This window comes from Euleptes europaea, chromosome 2 (assembly GCF_029931775.1).
Source record: "Euleptes europaea isolate rEulEur1 chromosome 2, rEulEur1.hap1, whole genome shotgun sequence".
Classification (NCBI taxonomy): domain Eukaryota; kingdom Metazoa; phylum Chordata; class Lepidosauria; order Squamata; family Sphaerodactylidae; genus Euleptes; species Euleptes europaea.
In genome coordinates this window covers 103,511,906-103,534,839 of record NC_079313.1, presented here as the reverse complement: position 1 = coordinate 103,534,839, position 22,934 = coordinate 103,511,906, and the positions used below count along the sequence as shown (strand labels likewise).

The window sequence follows — 22,934 nt, the reverse complement described above, 5'->3', positions numbered from 1 at the left end:
TTCCCCAAATTTAAAGATGAGTGTGTTCAACTGCTTTGTGTCTCAGAATCCAGAAGTTGAGAGATAACACCAAACGATCAGACAAGTAGTAGAATCTAAGGTACAGCACTGATTTAAGCGACACACAGGATGGATGTTTAATGAATCCCCTGTTTTACTTCTCCCAACCATGAATTAATGCCCAAAAAAAGAATGAAGCCAAGCCTGGAACTGTTGTCGGAGGCTCTTCACGAGTCCAGGCATCTGCTCCTTATACATTCAAATGAGCCATTGTCTTAGGGGATTCTGTTTCATTTCTTAAAGTTCTTTAAACCAATCTATGTCATCTTCCCAAGCTCTATTTTCTTCTGAATGACCTGAGCTGAATGATAGATCAAAGAGTCAATGAGTCCAGCAACTGGAAGGAAGAGGAAGAAGAGAAGTGGGGTAAGTCTAGATGTCTCATACAGAAACTAAGAGAATGCATTCAAGTAGAAAATTCTTTAAATACAAGATTGCTATGTTAGAAAAGAAACCATACGCACAATCTTCAAAAAGTAGTAAATCTACTCCCCCTAGGACCAAGACCATGAAATCATTCTGACCAGGTGGGCTGAAGTGAGGAATCAAGAACACCACGCTGTGCTAGTTTGACCTCCTAACTAGCAAATCAGTATTAGGAGGGTGGAGCCTGGGGAATCAAATACTTGGGCCTCAGGCATTTAGGCTATGGTGTCCTGCAAGGTTCTATGGTCAATCATTCTTTCAGTCATGGATTAAGAGTGTACTGGAATGGGGCTGCACCCCATCTGCATGGGGAAGCTCATAGAATGGAGGTGCTTTTAAAGCCAAACCCCCCAGACAGATGCTCCTCTATGGCTTGCTGCAGCTTTGCCCAACTTTAGCTGGTGCTCCATCTGCAGCCTTCCCTGGACAAGCAAGATCTAGCTGTGGTTTATGTTTTGATCACATCCAGATTTGCAGATTGCCAAGTGCTCTACATGGGGCTACCTTTCCAGACTTTTTGGAACTTTCTAGTAGCACAGAATATTGCAGCAAGAATGTTGATGAGTAAGTTACCAGGAACTTATCTCAACCGATCTGGAAGAACTAAGCTAACTGCCTTTAAAGTGCTAGTAATTACCTTTTAAGTTCTCTGATCTCAGACCATTTAGGGCTTTAAAGATTTGCTTGCTCACACATAAGCCTACTTGAAAATTAAGATCCTCTGATGAGGTTCTGTTAGATACGCACTCATTCTCAGAAATAAAGGTGAGCGACTATAAGACAGAGGGCCTCCTCGGAGGTAACATCTAAATTATGGAAAATTCTCTACACTGCCTGACGCCAGTTTACTCTGTGTCAAGCACAAGCTTAAAATATACTCAGTTAACCAGGGTTATGAAGGTAAATGAAAGACATGGAATGATTTGCTGAGCAACCAAAAGATTTGATGATGTTGATTATTTTAAACTACTGTTAGTGTTAGAATGTTTACCTCTAATGATGTTCTATTGAGAATGATTTTGTTGGCTGCCTCAGGAGACTTGTAACAGAGAAAGCATAACCAATCTCCTGAATATGTTTTAATTGAATTCTACAATATTAAATGTATTTTTAATTGTTTTAATGCTTCTGATGTTCATGCCTTGGGGACCCTGACTGGATGGAAAGGCATCTTAAAAATGCTTTGAATAAATAAATACAATGTAAACAATAAATAAGGGGAGATTCCTAAGCTTGTCAAAGCAAAAGGGAAGCCATTGTACTACCTGAAGAACTATAGTGGACAAGCTGAATCTATTCCCTAGTAACACTTGCAAGAGGCACTTTTGATGAGCACAACCACAACCAAACGGCGACTATTAGTATAACAGGTTGGATCCAACCTTACTCTCCCAGTGGTGTTATGGCAGTTATGTGAGTGAAACGGCTTCATGTTGGCAGGGGAGGAATTGAAATTTTTACCAATTTGTCCTTCACTGTTTGTGAAGGTACTCTGATTCCCACTAGGCCAATTATAATCAAATTAATAAATTTGCAAGATTCCCAAAAGATAACATTCCTTTTCTTGATTCTTGGTTAGGGTAAAAGGAGTTCTCTACAGAACTTAACAGGAGCTATTTTTTTCCTCAAGAGTTATTAATCTTCTGGTTTGGATTCTGTGGATCTCTTTTGTATAAAGCACGACACTTTCTTCTGGTTTAAGAAGCCACTGCTAGCAGAATGACCTACAGGATCCAACCCAATTTGGGTTTTTTCTTTTTTTAAAACCTTAATGAAATTGATCAGTTTTCCTCCCAGGGCTAAGTCCCATAATTTATGTAGCCATTTGCAAACTGATTGAAATTCTGCCTATTATAAAACTTGCATTCATGACTCTAGCAGCTGGAACCATCTAACAGACTAGTTCTTTATCACTAGAATATATGTTTTCTTTATATGACTTGACAGACAGGGCAGTGGATCCAAATTCAATACATAGCCCAAAATTCATCTCATCATCATGTAACTGCCCTCAGATGCCTTAGCATTTTTCCAATGTGGAAAAAGTCTCTCCTATAATTCCTACACTTCCAACATTTATAGCTAAATAGATAGTATATTTGTATCCTCCCTACTTCCTCCAAGGAGCTCAGAGGGGTATAGCTGGTTCTCCCGTTTTACTCTCATAACAACCCTGAGAAGCAGGTTAGGTTGAGTAGCCGAGTGAGCTTCATGACACTACGGGAATTTGACCCAGACTTCTAACATTATGCAACATGGGCTCTCAAACCCATGCTGTTGTACTAGTGATGATACTTTCCTCTGCTTAAAAATCCTCATCTGTTTTACAAGGATCTAAGAACTTCCTACGATTACATTTTACAAGTTAATTTTAAACCAGAGAGAGGTAATATGGGCAGTTTCGAGTTTACAAAAGAAGAGATACCTGTAAATATTCCACCAATGATAGCACAGACTCCAGTGAGAAAATGTGTAAAGGACCTACATGGGGGAAAAACATGCTCAGGTTTACTATACAGTATTTATTTTTTGAAAAAGAAAATATTTCATCCAGATACAAAGAATGACTAGTAATATCATTTGACTGTGTCTGATGCGCAGCGAGAACAATGCTTTAATTCTTAGTTGAATAGTTAATGTCACCCAGAATCCAGGTGGCTCAAAGAAAAACGTAAAGAACTACCTCTATATTCAATCTACTCAGATTTCGCAACCAAATCAGACTCCCTGAGACTGCTCATTTTGAGTCAAACCCCAGTCCACAAGTCTTCTAATAGGCATTCTGACCTTTTTAAAAAAACTTCTTTGCCCTCAGCATCCACTAAGACCACACATGATTTCTCTAAGGAATTAAGAAACCCCTGCTTACAGAATCTGAATCACACGGCTATTAGGGATGTGCATTCAGATATACCCGAGCTGGGACTTACTGGGGTGTGCTTCTGGATATACCCAAGCTGGAAATATCAGGAGCCTGTGTTTGCAGGCTCCCAGGAACTATTTTTTTCCTTTTTCTTTTCTTTGCTTTGTTTTTGCCTCTTATGGAATTTCTATGGGCTTGCCAGGCTGCTTCTGTCGGTTTCAAGTTTATTTGTCAGGTTCAAGAAGTTTTTCTTTCTTTTTTTCTTTGTAAGAGCTGCTTTGTGTTGCCTTCATGGTTTTTACAGTGTTACTCACTGCTCGGATTTTTTTCTTCTGTGGATTCACATTAGTTCTATTGATCTTGCACTGCCACAGTGGCACTAGGTTCTGCTGGGCTTGTGCACATTGCCACTGGTTCTGCTGGCCCTGCAAAAGTTCCCCCACACCTTCAGTTTCTACTGTAGAGATTCTCTGGTTTGATTTTGGTTCTGTTTGGCTTGGCACATTGGCTTGTGGTTCTACTAGGATTACTGGGTTCTGCAGAGGTTCTGTTGGGCTTGTTGTGTTGATTCTTCCAAGGGAGGTATGATGTGAACAGTACTTGCTGCTTGCAGGCATGACTTTTTCCTGGAAGCAGCTTGGAGGTCCCCCCCCCATAGGAAATAATGGAGGATGGCTGGGGACACGCTAATCAGGGCCCCATAGAATTGGACCTCTTGGTCCAAACTACTTGAAATTTGTGGGTTATTTAAAGGACAGGCACTAGCAGCTCTGCTGCAATTTTGGTGCCTGTACCTTCAAAAAAAAATAATCAGCCACCCAGAAAGTTTCTCCATATGGAATAACAGACCTGAAAAATTCAGATTCCTGATAAAAACCTGAATCCAAATACTGTATTGGTATTGGAATTTGGGAATATCAGTATTTTTGGGGTCCAATATACCTAAATCTGGAAAATACCAATTTTTAACACATCCTTAATGACTACTAGTAGAAGCATAAAGCCTCTATTTGTCTAAAGATTGTGATTTGGATCCTGCAGTAAGTTTCCATTAATGGATGGTGGGAGGACCCCTTCTGTGGCAGACTTTAACTCCCCTCTTATGCTATTCCCTGTCCACCATGAGATGTATTTTGGGAAGCATTCTGGGCTGCACTGAGAGGAAGTCCCATTCTGCTGACAGAAATTACTCCTGTCAACAGAGACTTTGCCATGGGATCCACGTCTACATTTGTAGATAAGCTATAAAATAAATATTGTTTTAAAATATTGTCGAAGGCTTTCACGGTCAGAGTTCATTGGTTCTTGTAGGTTATCTGGGCTGTGTAACCGTGGTCTTGGTATTTTCTTTCCTGACGTTTCACCAGCAGCTGTGGCAGGCATCTTCAGAGGATTAACACTGAAGGACAGTGTCTCTTCAGTGTTACTCCTCTGAAGATGCCTGCCACAGCTGCTGGCGAAACGTCAGGAAAGAAAATACCAAGACCACGGTTACACAGCCCGGATAACCTACAAGAACCAAATATTGTTTTATTTTGGGAAGGCAGCCTCAGTTTTCCATCATGTTCCAGTTCAGGCTTACCTGTGTTTCTCAGTTAGTTTCACCATCATGGGAGAAAGCTCATAGAGCACAAATACACCAGGTAAACCTTGGTCTCCAATTAGGCCATTCGCTATTTTTTCATGCCGTGTTACTGAAAACTGGTTTGTCCTCACCACCTAGCAAAACACAAGCATGAAAAATAGTTAAAAGAGTAACAGCAAGACAGCTAACCAGGTGGCCTTTATGGTGTGTCAAAATTACCAGAGTGACATTCTCTCAGAACTAGAGACACTGTCAAGTACACGTTGCCCTACCCAACTTCTACAGACAATCCACAGCAATGATCGCCTGCCCCTATATACATTCTGTCTTCACACTACCCTCTGTTCTGATGAAACAGTCATGGAATTGCAGACTCAGTCCTCTCTTTCAGAAATCTCAAGGTGGTGGTGATCTACAACTGGGCAAATCCAAAGCCTTGCTCATCCGTAAGACATGCAAAATTGACTGTGATTCCCTACTCACCACTTTATGATGCCCTCGTCTCCCCCTTTCCCAAATTAGAAAAACTCTACAAATAATGCATGTGGCATAGCTGTGTCTTTAAAATAATAGACACGGGTCTTACCTCACCATCAACCTTCATATACACTGTTGGGACCACTTTTACAAAATACTGAAACATCATAGAACCTGAGAATCAAAGCACAGTATTAATCAGCAAAGACAGAATATCAATAGATATAGATATTTTACATAAAAGAGAGAACTTCCTTATTGCTAATCCAAGAAGTAAAAGGCTCAGAGTATGTGTGTGTGTGTGTGTGAATGCTTTTAAGTGTTTCATTAAAATGATAAAGTCCGCTTATGCAGAATTTAGTGGACACAGGGTCAGGAAGAGAATTTGAAAGAGATTACTGAAAAGTGTGCTCTAACCTGGATGGCCCAGGCTAGCCTGATCTCAGAAGCTAAGCAGGGTCAGCCCTGGTTAGTATTTGGATGGGAGACCACCAAGGAATACCAGGGTTGCTGTGCAGAGGAAGGCACTGGCAAACCACCTCTGTTAGTCTCTTGCCATGAAAACCCCAAAAGGGGTCGCCATAAGTCGGCTGCGACTTGAAAGCACTTTACACACACACACACTGAAAAATGCAAGTTATTTAATGGCACATTGCGGGGTGGGGGGACTAGAGCCATTCCACCTCCTGTGCTGCAGTCCCAATCCAAACCAGGCCCCTGCAACACTTTGGAACTGACCCTCAGTCAGATACTATCAAACTTGGGTCACATTAGGAGAAGACAAGCTTAACTGGAAAAGACAATAATGCTGGGAAAAGCTGAAGGCAGCAGGAAAAGAGAAAGACCCAACATGGCATGGATTGACTCAATCAAGGAAGACACAGCCTTCGGTTTGCAATACTTAAGCAAGGCTGATAAGGACAAGACTTTTGGAGGTCATTAATTCATAGGGTTGCTATACAACCTAAGCCACTTGAAGGAACATAACACACACACACATACACAACTGACATTTTGCTGCCAGTCTCCCCATTGGGATCATGTGTTAAACGTAATATGTAGTTTGGGCCTCAGCTGAGAGCTGCTAGTTTCTAACTCTATAGTACAATAAACGTAACCATTTTGGTTAAGGCATAAACACATAACTGGAGCAGCACCATCTCATATGTGATATACAGACCCCCATATACAGTGATTATGCCCTTTTATGCAAAACTTAATTTAACTCCAAATCCCCCTGTGCTGGTGTGTGGTCTTTATTTCATGTAAGAGCTTAGAAGCTTATCCATCTTCAGGCCTGTACCTTGCTCTGCTGCGACAACAGTCCCATCAAGCGGGTTCACAATGCCAGGATAATCCATCCCAAAGGAAAGATGCTTGATAAAATGTGTCATGTTTATCTGAAACAAACAAAGCCTAACATGTTTAAGCAGAACCAGCAAAGGGCAGAGTAGGTTCAGAGCCCAGCCCAGTTCTGAAAAGCACTATTTTCCTTTCATAAAAGCCAACAGGAGTGAGCACCAATTCATAGGGTTGCTACGAGTCAGAAGCGGTTTGATGGGACAACGCACACACAACCAGGCGAGAGGCTTTCCTTTCTTCTCATTTAGATTACAACTGGAGATTACCGAACTCGAGTTCATTCACAATTCATAACAGTGGACCCCCAGAACTGAATAGAGACATAAGATTCTTACCTCACTACAGATGCTAATTTCCCCCCACTAAGCATTTCTCCTCTGCTCTAGCTGACACTGTACCTATGTGCACTGTACCTATGCATCCTGAGTTTTCTTTGCAACACCCCTCCCCCCTTCTGATTGAGATATAAAGACTCTGACTCATATCTGATGAAGTGAGAAAGCTTATACCCTGACAATCTTGTTGGTCTTTAAGGTCCTACTGTGCTTGAATCTAGCCTTTTCTTCTCATTGTGGCTGGGATGCATAAGAGGACCAGGATATCAGCTCCAGCCCCAGCTTATATACGGTGAGCAAAAGTGTTATTCCCTCCCAGGCAACTTCATGAATATGCTACCTGAGGGCAGACGATGAGCTAGAATTACACTCCTCTCCCTACAATTATATTCCCATTCTCTCCCTGGGGAGAGAGCCACCAAGATGGGTTGTTTATATTCACTAGTGCCAAAAAGGGTAATAATTCTTGTGGAAGACAACTGAGCTGCTAAAGTAAGAAATTTGTGATGGACACCTGGTGACCCACTGGAGTTTGGAAGTACCAGTGTGAGGTTTCCACACAATGCCTTATTTTAAGTCAACAACAGATGAAAAGGATAGAAAACAATATCAGGACAAAAATGGTTTCCACAGCTACAGAACCTCACGTTACCACTATTCCTTCAAATGGGGGTCAAATCAAATCTCTTATGTGCATCCCCTGGTACTTACATTATCAAGTCCAAAGCTCTGCAGATCATGAACTGTAAGAAACAGACATCAAGGTAAACAATTTTGTCAGGCTGCTTCTTTTATGGATAAGTTTTAGACGTTCACCATCACCAATGACTAGAAAAACAACAATTAAAAGTTACCTTCTTCATACCAAGACTTTCCAAGTAAAGGACATGACACCCTTATGGAAATAGAAAATATTCCTACTCCTCACTCAAATAATGAATGTAAGGATAGTATACCTCTTCCATCACTAGTGACTGGATCAATAGACTACTCAACTGGCAGTGAGGCCATCAAGATTTTGCATATCTATGAGAGAGATTGGATTTTTCCTGAGATTAACAACTAAGTGAAGTTTGCTTCATAAGTTTTGCAGAGGCAAAAGCATTTTCCACTATGTGTATGTTAAAGGCCATGGCAAGTTCCAATCTGGCACATATGTTTACATCATGTGCAAACTCAAGTTTGTTGCATATATTTAAGGTGTGGATGGTCACAATCTTACCCACACTCCTCCCACAGCAGTCCCTTCTGACCTTCGGAAAGTTGAGTCTCAGGATCACAGGTCCCACACAGACTAATAGTTATGGGGGTCAGGGGGCTGGAGTGATAAGGGAGTGAAACTGTCCTCTCGCCTCAGATGAGGTGGCCACTTTCCTCTCCTCGCTGCAGCCCACTTACCTGCATGACTATTAGTCCACACAGGCCCTGCAATCCCAGGAATGAACTTTGCCAGAGTCAGAAGGGACCCACAACCCTTGCATGAATGGATCACCACATCCAACCCAGGAATCTCTGAACTCATTTACAGCCGTTGTCAGTGCTAAAATGACCATAATCCATATATTACTCATGACCTTTATGGCTATTAGTGCTGGTTGAGATTGTAGGAAGGGATCGATTCCAATGCTGGAGGCGCAACTCCTGACCCCACTAAATAGATTCTTTATTAAAATCTCTGGAACAGACCATTTCAAAATGAGTACTATTTTTACATACCCATCATGACTAAGAATGAATTCTCATTACTGGAGCTGGTCTATGAACATTTGCATTCTCTGAACTTTGTGCATGTATTGTATAGGATATTCAATACTCCTAAAGGTTAATGCTTAGAACTTTCCTCCTGGAATTTGTTTCCATATCCAAATGGAATCCTGTAGGCAATAAATAAACACCACGGTCTAGGCTTTCGTGTTACTCAACAAGTAGGGCCTAATCTTGCCAAACTTTTATGCAGCAGGGAGTTTTAGCAGGAAAAAACGAATCAGTTAAATTATGGACAGTACAGAATTAGCAAAGGAAAGAAGTTGGCAACACTTACTCTCAACAGCGTGCACTGCAAAAACGAGCAGGGTTAAGAAAAGAAAAAAAGAGAAACATTCAGAGCTCCATACTGAAAAGCAAAGATGCAAAAAACCAAAAGGCAATATTTTATGTTAGTTTTGCTTTCACAAGGCCTTTTTTATTTTGCCAGCAAGACCCTGGGCCTAGGTTGCTCAACTTATAAAGGATCAGAATGCCACACTGGAACTGCATGCAGACTCCTGTACGCATATTTGTGCTATTCCAAGCAGATGCACTACTGGCTACCGATTCAGCCACTCAAGGCCTGCAGAGAAAGCCAACAAGCTGCATGCATGTGCTTGTTCACCCTCCAAAGGGTGAGCCACGCTTGCCATAGGTTGGTGAAAAAGGGGGCTTCATGGCACACAGGCCTCTGAAAACAGATTATTCAGCCTGTAGCAAAGATGAGAAGATAGGAAACACATCAGGAATAATAAATGACCAGGTTTAGCCAAGTCTTATCCAACTGCCTGTCTTTTCCTAGTCAAGCAAAGGCTTCCAATGTTTCCTTACACAGTGGAATGGTTCACACTGGCAACCAACACAGCCACCAAATTTGGTCTTTACACTTACGGTACATGAAGAATGACAAGGAATTGTTTTGCTTAGGAACAGAAACCTCTAATCAACTACCATTCAACTGTGAAAAAAATGAGTATGACTACAGCTGTTCAAATGCCACAGGTGTGAGGAGAAATATGAAATTCTGCAATTCGCTATAAAAGTAAAATAATGCAAATTCTGATGCCAAATATTTGCTAAAATTGCATAGTTTAATCTTGTTTTTAAAACTGAAATTTTCTCTTCCATATTTCATTGTGGCAAACAGTAGTCTGAAGGAACAGGAGCATACAACAGACTGAGGAAGCGTGATGGCAGCTGAGCAATATACAGGATGCTTGACCACTGGAGACACCTTCAGATCCACACAAATATTTAGCAAACACTTATCCTTAAGCTTCTCCACACAGCCGTAAGGGTAAAACATGTACTCTGTTGTAATCCTGCACACTCTTAAAATGTAAGCGGCCTATTTGACTTGCTGTGCACAGAATTGCCTCTCGGGATCTAAAATGACAGATCAGATGTCAGGGTCCCGAGCTTTAAAAATGAAAAAAAAGGATGCTGCTGCTAAGATCCTCGTCATTTTATTTCTCAAGTAAAGAGACATAGTGTGATTAATTGAGCAGTTCTGTTCATTAAAAATTGCTCCAGCCTTTGAGCAGCCCAGAATTCAAGTACTGATGCAAGAGCCCAGCCTCTGTGAAGCAGATTATAGTTCTCACCAACCCCAACAAGGCAGTGTTGGCAAATGCCCCAACAGGACTAATACTAAGATACCAGTCAAAGTAATGGCAGCAGCCCCCCACAGACTAGATGCTCTATTTTGTAAAAGTTAACTACAGATGTTGAAGTGGAATTAATTGAGTTATTCAGCAGATATCTATAATAAATCCTTACTCTACCCATGTTGTAGAATCTTAGATGTTAACCAAGGACAAATTGAAGTATTTAGACAAAACCATTAGTCTATGTGACAATCTTACCCTGACCTGGATCGCCCTGACCTGGATCTCATCAGTTCTCAGAAGGTAAGCAGGGTCAACCCTGGCAATTATTTGGATGGGAGACCTCCAAGGAATACCAGGGTCGTGACGCTGAGGCAGGCAATGGCAAACCACCTCTGAATGCCTCTTGCCTTGAAAACCCCACCAGGGGTCGCCATAAGCCAGACATGACTTGACAGCAAAAACAAAAAGTGACAATCTTGGAAAGGGTACAAAAGAAGATGTTGGCTCATGACCATCATAACCCAGGCCAAAGAAAGAAGCTGGTTTGCAGGGAGAATCTAATGGAAGGATACCAAGAACAAAATTCCATAAAGATGAGGATTTTAGGTTTGAAAGATGACTGATGTTATGGGAAATTTAGTTGCACGTTTTCATCACCAGTGTGCTTACTAGAACTCTACCAGGATGGTACTTGTGGAGTACTTGATAGAAGGCAGGACAAGAAAAGAAGAAAATGTGGAAGAAAGGGCCCCTATATAATCCAGCCCAAAATTGCCACAGGGGAAACCAAAAATGAATAAACAGATATGGCTTGCAGTATGATAGATGACAGAACAGAAAACATTTCAAAGAAGAAGTATATTAAATACTATTCAACATTACAGTAACAGAGATTTTGGTGATGTACCAGGGGTGCAGGAATGCAAATCACAATATAGACTATCCAGCCTGGAACTGCAGCAGAAACCTTCCGACAATGGTTGTAAATGGTGTGTTCACGCTATCACGCATATGCATTGGTCTGGCCTATTTTGAAAAGCTTATAGGACCTCTTTCCTGTATCAAGTTAGTCTATCTATTCTAACATCTAGGCCACAATCAATCAGACTGGATCTGAACATTCAAGCAGGACCTATCTCCTGTTAATTGTTGCCAGGGAAAGAAGCCAGCATCCTCATGGAACTCTGCCATTGCACACAATAAAGACATGAGGGAAGGTCTCTGAATTGCAGTCCTAATGGGCAGGAAACAAAAAAGGAAACTCACAAGTCTCACTGCTGTAAATTGATACCTACTGTTCCAATATATTCAGAAGCTATTTGTTTTGGAATATGAGTCACTGTGATGTAGTGGTTAGCATATTAGACTAGGATTGGGGGATCTGGGTTCAAATCATCATTCTGCTGTGAAACCCACTGGATGATATTGGTGGGCTCTTTCCCTGGCCACGGTCAAAACGTTTGATCTCTGGCTTGAACCTACAGATCCAATCTGATCAATTGCAATTTAAAATGTTGGAACAAATTGCTTAACTTACTCCAGGAAAGAGGTATTTTCAATTACATCTCTCAACCTAATCTACCTCACAGGATTGCTATGAGGCTAAAACTCAGGGGGAAGAACTATTTGCTTTTGTGGATGACTCTATCATTACCTCTAATACATCAAGCCATCCAATTAATCACTGGCAAAAGAAAGTAGTTACTTGAATTGAAATTTGATTTTTAGAATTATTTTAAAATTCACAGGGTAACATATCCAAGACAGAACAGAGGCTACTGACAAAGAAGCGGCTTGCAGCAAACAAGCACCACCCCACAGTATCAGATCTTATGATTTTATGAGGTTCATTTTCACATGAACAGCACTGGCAATAACACCACTTCCAATACTCCTCTGCAAACATTTCTCTTTTGCCAGTTCTTCCTCACTCAAGCAATGCCATAACCATCTGCAGCTCTATCTATTACAGCTCATGAGAGTTACAATACTTCAGGCTATTACGAAAAGAGAAGACAGGGCAGGAAACTACTCACATAATGAAAGTCATCTTACCATGAACGTGTGACTGCTGGAAGCTTTTACCTGGCGCAAAATGAAAATTGCCAGCTACCTGTAAAAGACATACATGTCTCATTAAACCTTCCAGCTCTCCTTGGCAAACTGTAACAGTGCGACTTCAAAAAAGTGAGGCCGTCCCTGCTATATTTATTGTGAAACACACATAGATGAGCATTCAAAAAATTTGATTATGTTCCCCAGAAGAGGTACAGCCCCTTGTTCCACCTCATCAGCATGCAAACATCTGGCCTCAGAGCTCCTCCTCTACACCTCAATTTGTGCCCCTTTCTTTCCCTGCTCCAAAACATCTCATACTTGGCTCCTCTTCATAATGCCTTAGCATTCATCAATGGTTTACAAATGCATTACTCGAATGACAGAAGCTAGTCCAAAGGTCCCTCAAATGAATAATCAAGATCAGATTGCAACTGGACGTGTCCACTTTATGGGGAATCTGCAAGGCGGCTTCTGAGTGATGCTGACATTCCAATTTTATAAGATTGACAAAGGTACCGCAAGGGTTTCAGGAGCCAAAAATATCCAGTGAACTATAGTGCAGAAACATCTGCTTACAAGGTATCAGGCCATAACTGTTGTTGGGCAGTACTGAAAGCCAGCGTGGTGTAATGGTTAAGAGCAGTGGACTCTAATCTGGAGAACCGGGCTTGATTCTCCACTCCTCCACATGAGCGGCAGACTCTAATTTGGTGAACCGGGTTGGTTTCCCCACTCCTACACATGAAGCCTGCTGGATGACCTTGAGCTAATCACAGCTCTCTTCAAACTCTCTAATCCTCACCTACCTCACAAGATGTCTGTTGTGGGGAGAGGAAGGGAAGGAGATTATAAGTCATTCTGATTCTCCTCTTAAAAGGTAGAGAAAATCGGCATATAAAAACCAACTCTTCTTCTTCCCATAGGCTAAAAACCTTGCCTTTTAGATACTGGTTTGTTCACTTTTGCCTGTGTGGTACCTATCTCAAGTAGTGTGCTACACTCATTTATAAAACCCCAGAGGCTGAAGATTTAGGACTGTGCAGATACTAAAGAACAGACTGTATCTGAGTTTTCTGGGTTCCACTTCTTCTTAGACACCTCTGGCACTACGATATCATAACCCTGATATAGTACAGTGACTTAAAAAAAAAAGAAAAAGACAACCACACTCACTTTGTTGACTTCTAGAAACCCATATACTTTGCAGCCCTCATTTTTCTGCTCCTGCATTTTCTGACTGAAGCCTTCTCTCTTGCACTGTTCGATGGTGTCGGGGTTCTTGAAGGCCCAGCCTCGCCGCCTATATGCTTCTCTCACATCGTCACAAGTATTACAGCATCTGGATAAAAGGATGGAAAGAAAGAATATCCCCATTCAGCAAAGTAAGGTACAAGACACTCATAAAATTAGCAATTAAACTGTTACACTAGTATCTGGGAGACTAGAATCCTATCTCTCCTGTGCCAGGGAGACCTTGCTGGGTGACCTTGAGCCGGGCACACTTTCTCAGCCGAACCTACCTCACAGGGTTGATATGAAGACAACATGGAGGGGAAAAATGTATGCCACTTGTCATTCCTTGGAGGACGGGCAGGAGAAAAATGTACTAAACAAATAAATAAGGTACAGTTGCACTTCAAGGCTTGCCAAAACTGTTATTTAACAGTAAGGTTCTACATAAAAAACACCAACTCCTTTAAAAAAAATTGGAGTGCAAAATCTTATCATACTATGTACCCCATGGCACAGAGTGGCAAGCTGCAGTACTGCAGTCAAAGCTCTGCTCATGACCTCAGTTTGATCCCAACAGAAGTTGGTTTCAGTTAAGCGGCTCAAGGTTGACTCAGCCTTTCATCCTTCCAAGGTCGGTAACATGAGTATCCAGCTTGCTGAGGGGTAAAGTGTAGATGACTGGGAAAGACAATGGCAAACCACCCCGTAAATAAAGTCTGCCTAGTAAACATCATGATGTGACATCACCCCATGGGTCAGTAATCACTTGATGCTTGCACAGGGTACTACCAGAACAGCATGGCCTCCTACTGGCTACTTTAAACTACAGAAAACTCTCAGCTAAGAGAATTTTTCCAATACTGGACAAGGAAAGAGATAGGCACCATGGCAAAGAAATTGGCCATACTTTCAGAAATCACAAAAGAAACAATCTTGGTACAGGTCTTGGTATTTCAAGGGGTAAAGTGGTGATGTACGGGAGGGTACAGGCTCTATCTAAACCAAGAAGGAGTTGGAGGATACTGGGTGCAGAGGTATTTTCAGAGAACTAGCCTCAGTAACTCTAATTCACTGTGCTATTCCCCTGAGGAGGAGGTGAAGCCTATACGTCTAGACAACGCCAGGCAAGATCCTGGCCTACTGAGGGGGCATTTCCTCTTCCCAACCCAAGAAGAGGTGACAATGTGAAAATTTCTCTAGCATTAAAATTTTACTCCTGGAAACAATTTTGAAGACCTTTTCCATAAGTGAAACAGGGCAGCTGATCCTATGTAGAGTTAGGCATACCTACTGCCACTGAAACCAATGGGCACTGGATCAGGTTGTCAAATGCCAACCCTTCAGCTATAATTTGTGAGACAAAAGACTGCCCACTTGCCCTCTAAACTACAAACTATCTCATTATAGCTGTATCTGAAGAAGTGAGCTGTGGCTCACAAAAGCTCATACCCTGCCAGAAATTTTGTTAGTTTTGAAGGTGCTACTGGACTCTTGTTCTTTCTACTGCTAGTGACAGACTAACATGGCTACCCATCATGATCAAACTATCTCAGTGTCATTTTCAACCCAACTCCTGTGTCGAAAGAACAGCAAGGGATGTACGTCCTCAACTACAAGTGACCAGGGGACTACTCCTAAGCCTTCCTGGAAAGATCAGGAGGAAGTACAGCTGTGGAGCCTCCTCCTCAGCCCTGCCTCTTTGCCTTTAGGTCATAGTGAAGGAAGCAAGGCATACTTGATGTCCTCAGACTCAGCTCCGTAACAGCTTTCACAACGATCAGGATCTAAGGAGTTGGGGTCAAACAGTATCTCCTCTTCTTTTCCTAGCTCTGAAATAAAGACAGACAAATACCTGTACCAGCAATACAAACAGACTAAGCAAATATCATTTTAAATCGGTTCCAAATAGTGCTGATATAGATTTACTTGTTTAGAAAAATGACATGCTGCCTCTCCAGAGACCTGCTTGAGACAGCCCACAAAGTAAAAAAAAACAATAAAATCATAAACATTGCACATAGGAAATAACTAATAACAAAACCAGCCAAAGCCATCAAAGCAACATCAAAGCATTCAGCAGCCTAAAACGATATTCACAAAACAGACCTCAGGCTAAAAGCAAATAATAAAAACAGCTAGAAGATGGAACCCTTGAGTTAAAAACCTGGGTAAAAAGAAACGTTTGGTCCTGGTCCTGAAAGACATCTTACAGGCCTCAAGGAGGAGGGCGTTCCAAAGGCAAGGTGCCAGCACAGAGAAAGCCCTGCCTCTGGTTGTCAAGAAGCAAGGTTTGGGAAGAGGATCTTAGCTGGTGAGCTGTACAATATGGGTGGAGTTGATGCTTAAAGCACCTCGGTCCCAAAATATTTAGAGCCTCAAAGGTAAGAACCAGCACTCTGAATTGTTCCCAGAAACAGACAAGCAAGCAGCACAGTTCTTTCAGCACAGGGGTGGCATGATCCCTGACAACAGCCTGGCTGCCACACTTTGGACCAACTCAAAGACAGAACCTCATAAAGCACACAACAGTGATCACATCCGGCATATATTATACCATGGATCGCTGTGGCCAGATCATAGTTTCTGAGAAATGGCCACTGTTGGCATGTCAGCTGAAGCCAATAAAAAGGCAGTATCTGCAATGGAGGAGGCTTGAGCTTCCAATCACAGCAGTACCCCAAACTATGAGTCTGCTCCTTCAGAGGGAGTACAACCTCCTCCAGAACTAGCTTACTTCCCAGTCCCCAAGCAGCTTTTTTTATTGATCAACAGCACCTCAAACTTCTCAGAACTGAGCTTCAGTTTATTGGTCTTCATCCATCCTGTTACCAGTTCACTTCCACAGATGCAATTAACTCAGCTGTTAAGGAGAAATGGAGCTGGGTGAAATCCATATGTTGGTGGCACCTTGTTCCAAATCTCTATCACTCCCAGTAGTTTTATCTAGATGTTAAACAGCATGGGGGACAAGATGGATCAAAGTTTGGGCTGAGCATCAGTTCTCCAACATCTTCTGGAATATCAACTAAGAGCAGAACCACCAGAGCATGGTGCCCATCCAACTCAGCCAGCATCTCCTAAAGGATAACATAGTAAATGGTAGGGAAAACCACCGTGAGGTCCAGGAGAAGCAAGAGGGAGGTACTGTCACTCTCCCAGCAAAGATCATCCATCACAACCAAGGCCAAATCAAGGCCTGAATCCAGACTGAAATGAGTCTAGATAATCCATCTCCACCAACACTTCTGAAGCTACATAACCACTACCCACTCCATGTGCAACTACTAGCAATAGCAGCTCTCAAATGCTTGTGCAGACAGTTTAACATTTTAAACCAGTTTAATTCATGTAACACAGAATTAAATCCCAATTAGCATTGTGTCTGCAATATTGTTCCCACAGAAGAACAGTGTATAACCATGTTTTTCTGCTTCTGGAGTCACATGCTTGCCATCTTTATCCAAGCGCTGTTTGAAGAGATTGTGTTCAACATCTAGCTGCTGTTCTCCAGCAACATCCATTGCATCAATGCTCAGATCTGGAAAACAACAGGGACCACAGATCAGAAAGGACTTCTTGAGATCTTCCTTGATGCTGGAACACTGCAACTCTGTGATACACACGCTGAATTATCAGAGCAGAAAGTGCAAAAGACAAAAATAACTTGACAGAACTGGTCCAATTATTAGGAAGATTTACTGGAGTTAAAGGGGACTGCGAAATACCATGATTTGGGAAAAGGACTGAGAAACTTTAAAGGAACAGTAGAACACTTAACCCATGGTAGCAGGGCATGCAAAGGAAGCACCCATAGTTCACTGGTACAGCACACAGTCTTTATGCATAAAGGTTTGGGTTTGCTCTCCAGTTAAAAGTTTCTCAAACAGCAAATCTGGAAAAGACCTATGGCTGAGACCCTACTAGTTAGAGCAGATAATACTGATGGGGCAATGACTTTATTAAATCTAAGCTCATTCACACACTTTTACAAGGCTGCTTAGCAAGAAACTATTTTGAGATTATGCTAAGTGCAAGGAGACAAAGGCTGGATAACTCAACCAGTTTTGACTCACAGATCAATTAATTGCGTAGGTCTGAAAAAAAGCTACATCCTTGCACTGCTTCAAAACTATCTAGCTGTTGGTCTCTCTCTTTCTCTGTATGAACAGGGTCTCATCTTCTTCTGACAAAGGTACGAGTGTTCTAAGTTGCTATGATGTGCAACTTAATAGAACCAAAATAACAAAACAAAAAATCCATGCTCCACAGAATTTACTCACAAGCACATGGCATATGTGGAAAAGCAACATCTATGTTTATCCGGAGCTTATCTCCTCTTGATTTGTCGACATATAATTCTGGATGAACCTAACAACAAAGAAAATCATTCCACATAAAGATTAAGCAGAGATTGTTCTTCAGTCCTATTTTCAAATATATGAAACTGTTCTTGTTTCAAGGATCATCCTGCATCCAGGGAACAGGAGGAGGGGAATACTTCATTTCATTGTTCCCAGGATAAAATAAATATTCAGTACCCTACCAAAGTTACATATTTATGGATTTTTATTTGAAAGCACTATGCTAGATTTCACTTTTAATCACTATTTCTGCCCGCCCCTCCCATCTCCAAGCCAGGATCCCAGCAAATGCATTACAGCATATCTTCTGTAGCCTTTTTCAGAAAGTCTTTAGTAAAGAAGAAGGGAAGGGGAAAGGGTGCCATAATCATGTCAGAATACGTTTTGCATTTATGGAAGAAAGCACACGGTGAAGTCACCAATTTCCTTCTTTGATTTGGCCAATAATAACCATTTATTTCAAACACTTAAAATGAGATATTATACAGCTCCCATAAATACCTCAGCTGTGGCCATTTTATTATTTATTTCCCTTTTGTTCTGAGCATCCTCAAAAGAGACATGCATCCCCCCCCATCCCCCAAATCCTCTGAGGTAGGCTAGACTGAAATAAGGGGACTGGCCCACTGGCCACTCTGAGTTTCATGTCTGAGCAGGGAAATGAATCTGGGTCTCTTCAGTCCTGGTCACTACATCGCTACTGAAACCTACAACATCAGGGCAACTTAAAGAAAGAGAACAAAGTAGGAGAAAGAAAGTAAATGAATCCTTTTACCTCCTTTGTGAGATAATACTGGAGTTCTGAGAAGAAAAGTAACAGCATGATGAGTCCACTGATTACTGTCACTGCATGCAGAGAAAGGAAAGCAAACACATGCAGTTATGTATCTGGCACTTTACACCTATCTTATGAATTCCTGCTATAACTCTGTAGTTTAGAACATGTTAACCCTGTGGCTTCCTGGAGGGTACCTCAGTGTGAAAATCAGCAGTGGCTGAAAAGTTCTTCTATCATCTCTGCGCATTTTATTAATGCTAAAAGAGCACAACACTTTTCCTATGCAAATATTACTTCAGTGCCAGAAAAGGTTATGCATTTTTCAGACCCAACTCTGTACACATTTGCACATGTGTCTTCCTTCCCTAAAGTGATAAACTGTGTAAGAAAAACATGTGTGACAAGGTCATAAGTGTAGTGTCTCAAAAAACAACAGAATGCTGGGAATGTGTTTATGTTCAAGACAGCAAAAATACTGAAGCTCAAAGTATGGGACTCAAAGTAGATACACAACTCAACATTAGTTTTATTAAAAAAAACATTCAGGCAGAAATGAAAAGTGGACATAATCATTATAACATATATTTTTTTTGTATTTCCAATAAAATACAGCAGACATCAAACTACCAGGAGGTATAATGGACTATCAAATACTACACAAACTACTACTACATATATTTTCAAGACAACTTTTAAAACATATAACCTGTTCTCTGAAGGGATAACTTTTGAGTGGCCCAAGTTCCATTAATTATGTGTTTCATTGTTAGAACTGATTTTCAAGCCAGCACTTCCCTCCGTAGAAGATTATACTCCCTACTATGCACTAAGAAACTGGAACTATTTAATGCAAATAAGGAATAATGGGGAGGGCGCAAATAGCCTACCCCTTACTTCCTGTGCTCAATAAAGGAGATGCATCAGCTCCTCAAGCACGAGCACCAATTGGAACACGACACTTAGAAAATAAAGCACAGAGATTATCTCTACAATCATGTACTTCAAAGTTAACAAGAAAGTACAGTCAGCAGACCGCTCACTCCAGTGTTAATTTACCAAGTATACCTTAAACCAGATTTCAGTTTTTATTCTGGTTGGAATTGGCAGCTCCGTTGTTCAAATATAATATTTACAATAATTTTTACTGAACAGGATTTAAAAAAAGAACAGCTATTAATGGAATTAAATTTACAAACTCAACTCAAATCCTTAACAAACAACAGTATTCCAAGTTTCCCTTGAGAGAACTGATAGTTTCCATACTTGAAAATACATTTAACCATAGATCAGTTGGTTCCTAGCTTCATTAATATCACAGTTCAGTGGGAGAATACCTCAAGTTTTTTGTCTATATATTTATGTTTTTCAAAACAAAACATAGAAACATAAACATACATATTACTACGTTATGTTGGAGCTTACTCGACAAATACATTTCAATTTTTAACTTCTTTGGTCCACACTTTTCTATATTATCATCATATTTGCATATCTAATAATACCTTTGTTACGGGCAGCCCATTCCTGAGGGAGTGGGGGATTGCATGGCAGCTGGGAGTGGAGCAGCCACGCTGCCACCAAAAAGGATTCTTGGCCACCGTGGAGACAAAAAACCCATTTTTAAATTTTGAAAAATTGAAGAAGGGCAAAAAAAACCCATTGCCTTTAGCAGGGCTATGCCAGCAAAAAAGGTGGCATAGCCATGCTGCTATGAGAGGGGGCATTCCTGGGGCAAAAGGGGCTAGGAAACTGCCTAAAGTCAGCTCAACCCCTGGGATCAAAGTGACAAGTGTAAACCAACCCATTCTCTGACACTAGCACGCCAACCCACAAACTTGCACACAAGCAGAAAATATTGTTGTTAAAGTCTTTAAGGTGCTACTGGGCTCTTGCCCTTTTCTACTACTGCAGACAGACTCACACGGCGACCCACTGGGAATTGCACACAAGCAATCCACCGATCAGGCGTGCAGATTAAGACACGGTTCAGTTTTCCCAGCCTACGCCAATCCTACTGTGAAACAAGATTTCAACCGGCAGGCGCCTCCGCTAGGAAGATGCCCTAATTCAGAGGACGGGGGGGTGGGGGGGGAGAGGTACTACCCACCACCCCGTGGCGCGCGCCCCCCCCCCCACACACCCCCTCACCGAGCGCGCCCCCGCAGGTCTTGACTCGGAAATCCTCCAAGGTCTTTGGAAACGCATCGAACCGCTTCAGCCTCCAGAGGGACTCCATGACGGACGGACGGACGGAAGGCCCACCCTCCCCCGGCGCTGACCCGGAAGCAGCCGGCTCCTTTCAGCTCCGTCATCTCCCTTCTGCTCGGAGGGTTGACGTGCCTGTCAGCCGAGCCGGCGCTGCCATAGAAGTCTGTGGGGGTCGCTACAGTGGCGGCGCGCGACTCCCCAGCTGAAGAAGTGAGCTGTGGCTCACGAAAGCTCCTCCCCTGCAGAAATTGTGCTAGTCTTTAAGGTGCTACTGGACTCCTGCCCTTTTTTTCTTTTCTTTTTAAATATTTTTTTCTTTTCTTCATTTAATATATCCATAAAAACAATATAATAATAATAATAAAGAGAAAGACAAATAGTATTTCTAACTTAACAATCGAATGACTTCCCCCTCTCCCTCTTCCATCTAAAATTAAACTGTATAATCTTTTGCTAACGGAACTAATACCAAGACCACGGTCACACAGCCCGGATAACCTACAAGCACCAATGAACTCTGACCGTGAAAGCCTTCGACAATATTTTTAATCCCAATATTGTTTTAATTAATCTGTTCTTGTTGTATCCGACATTATTAATTCAATACCTAATATAAAAATTAATACAAAGTATAAGTAAGGGATTAGATCAAGACTCCTGCTCTTTTCTACCGCTTCTCCTTAGGTTAGACATATTCATGTGCAAGACTCGCGTCCGCGGTTCTGCGTTGACGTCAAGAACATAGAACATAAGAAAGGCCCTGCTGCATCGGACCAAGGCCCATCAAGTCCAGCAGTCTGTTCACACAGTGGCCAACCAGGTCAAGGCAGCGACAGCAGAGGTGCGGCTCTTGGCTCTGCTGGAAGGAAGGGCTTCCTCGGTTATCAATGGTGTCGTCCCAGTAGGGCGAATTTGCAGATAGACTTAGGGGGCCTGGGACAACACCTCAGCCCCGTAAAGTACTGTGTCACCATGCACTGTTATCACTATATCCACGTGCTCTTTGTTTTAACAGGACAAAAGCGGGAAGGCCCAGTTGGTATCCCTCGAGGAACCATGTCTGGATCAAGGGTCTGCAGTTGCTAATGGCTCATAAAGGAGCCTTTGGGTGCCGCCCCTACAATTCATTTAGCAAGCAAACCTTCCAAACCTCCAACAATTAGATTCGAGTCCCGTAGCTCCTCATAGACCAACGAGATTTTCAGGGTATACGCTTTCGAGAGTCAAAGCTCCCTTCATCAGATACATCAGTTTGATTCTGGAAAGCTTATACCCCGAAAATCTTGTTGGTCTCTAAGGTGCTACTGGACTTGAATCTGACTGCTCTACTGCAGACCAACACTGCTACCCTCTGAAACAAGCCTCCGACAGTAAAACCCTTCAGACAAAGAGATAAATTTATGGTGGGAGGGCTGTAGCTCCGTATAAGGGGCAAGCATTCCACCCTGAAGAAATAGTCCAAAATAAAGTATGCTCAACTGCCATGTGAAGAAGTGAGCTGTGGCTCACAAAAGCTCATGCCCTGCCAGAAATTTTGTTAGTCTTGAAGGTGCTACTGGACTCTTGCTCTTTCTACTGCTAGTGACAGACTAACACGGCTAGGCTACCCATCGTGAACCAACTGCCATCTTGTTGCTCCCAAATGGTGTCTGTGTAAAGGCCACTTTAAAAACAGAACATTTTCCTCTATACCACTGTTAGGCTTATGAAAATTTGAGACATTTGGTATAAAAAAAGATGCCTATCTTTGAAAATGAGGGTTGCACTTTGTCAGACACACTGGGAGAACGCTGAGCCCCAGCAGTACTACCAGCTCCTCAGGGGCTTCCCTC

At 42.0% G+C, this 22,934-nt stretch overlaps 1 protein-coding gene across 2 annotated transcripts; it reads right to left on the bottom strand.

Annotated features, from left to right (window-relative positions):
- Positions 1–154: 154 nt before the first annotated feature.
- Positions 155–21,130, bottom strand: ERGIC3 (ERGIC and golgi 3). 2 transcript variants are annotated; one of them, XM_056845529.1, is made up of 14 exons: positions 21,043–21,130; positions 18,892–18,962; positions 18,036–18,123; positions 17,174–17,293; positions 15,491–15,584; positions 13,696–13,861; positions 12,520–12,577; positions 9,150–9,164; positions 7,820–7,851; positions 6,715–6,811; positions 5,521–5,585; positions 4,932–5,068; positions 2,912–2,967; positions 155–397 (listed from the first exon to the last, which is right to left on the bottom strand). In XM_056845529.1, exons 1-14 carry the CDS (start codon positions 21,128–21,130, stop codon positions 318–320), a joined length of 1,167 nt encoding a protein of 388 aa, XP_056701507.1. In that variant the 3' UTR covers positions 155–317. The 2 variants fall into 2 exon arrangements, with proteins under 2 accessions (XP_056701507.1, XP_056701508.1); XM_056845530.1 differs by lacking the exon at positions 9,150–9,164.
- Positions 21,131–22,934: the final 1,804 nt, after the last annotated feature.

Bases quoted from the DNA above. Each gene is read 5' to 3' on its own strand.
- ERGIC3 (XM_056845529.1), bottom strand. From the start codon at position 21,130: ATGGAGTCCCTCTGGAGGCTGAAGCGGTTCGATGCGTTTCCAAAGACC. The intron at 18,963-21,042 runs GTGAGGGGGTGT...CTCTGCATGCAG, and splicing joins GACCTGCGGGGGCGCGCTCG to TGACAGTAATCAGTGGACTC. The intron at 5,586-6,714 runs GTACAGGCCTGA...TTTGATTCTCAG, and splicing joins TGTTGTCGCAGCAGAGCAAG to GTTCTATGATGTTTCAGTAT.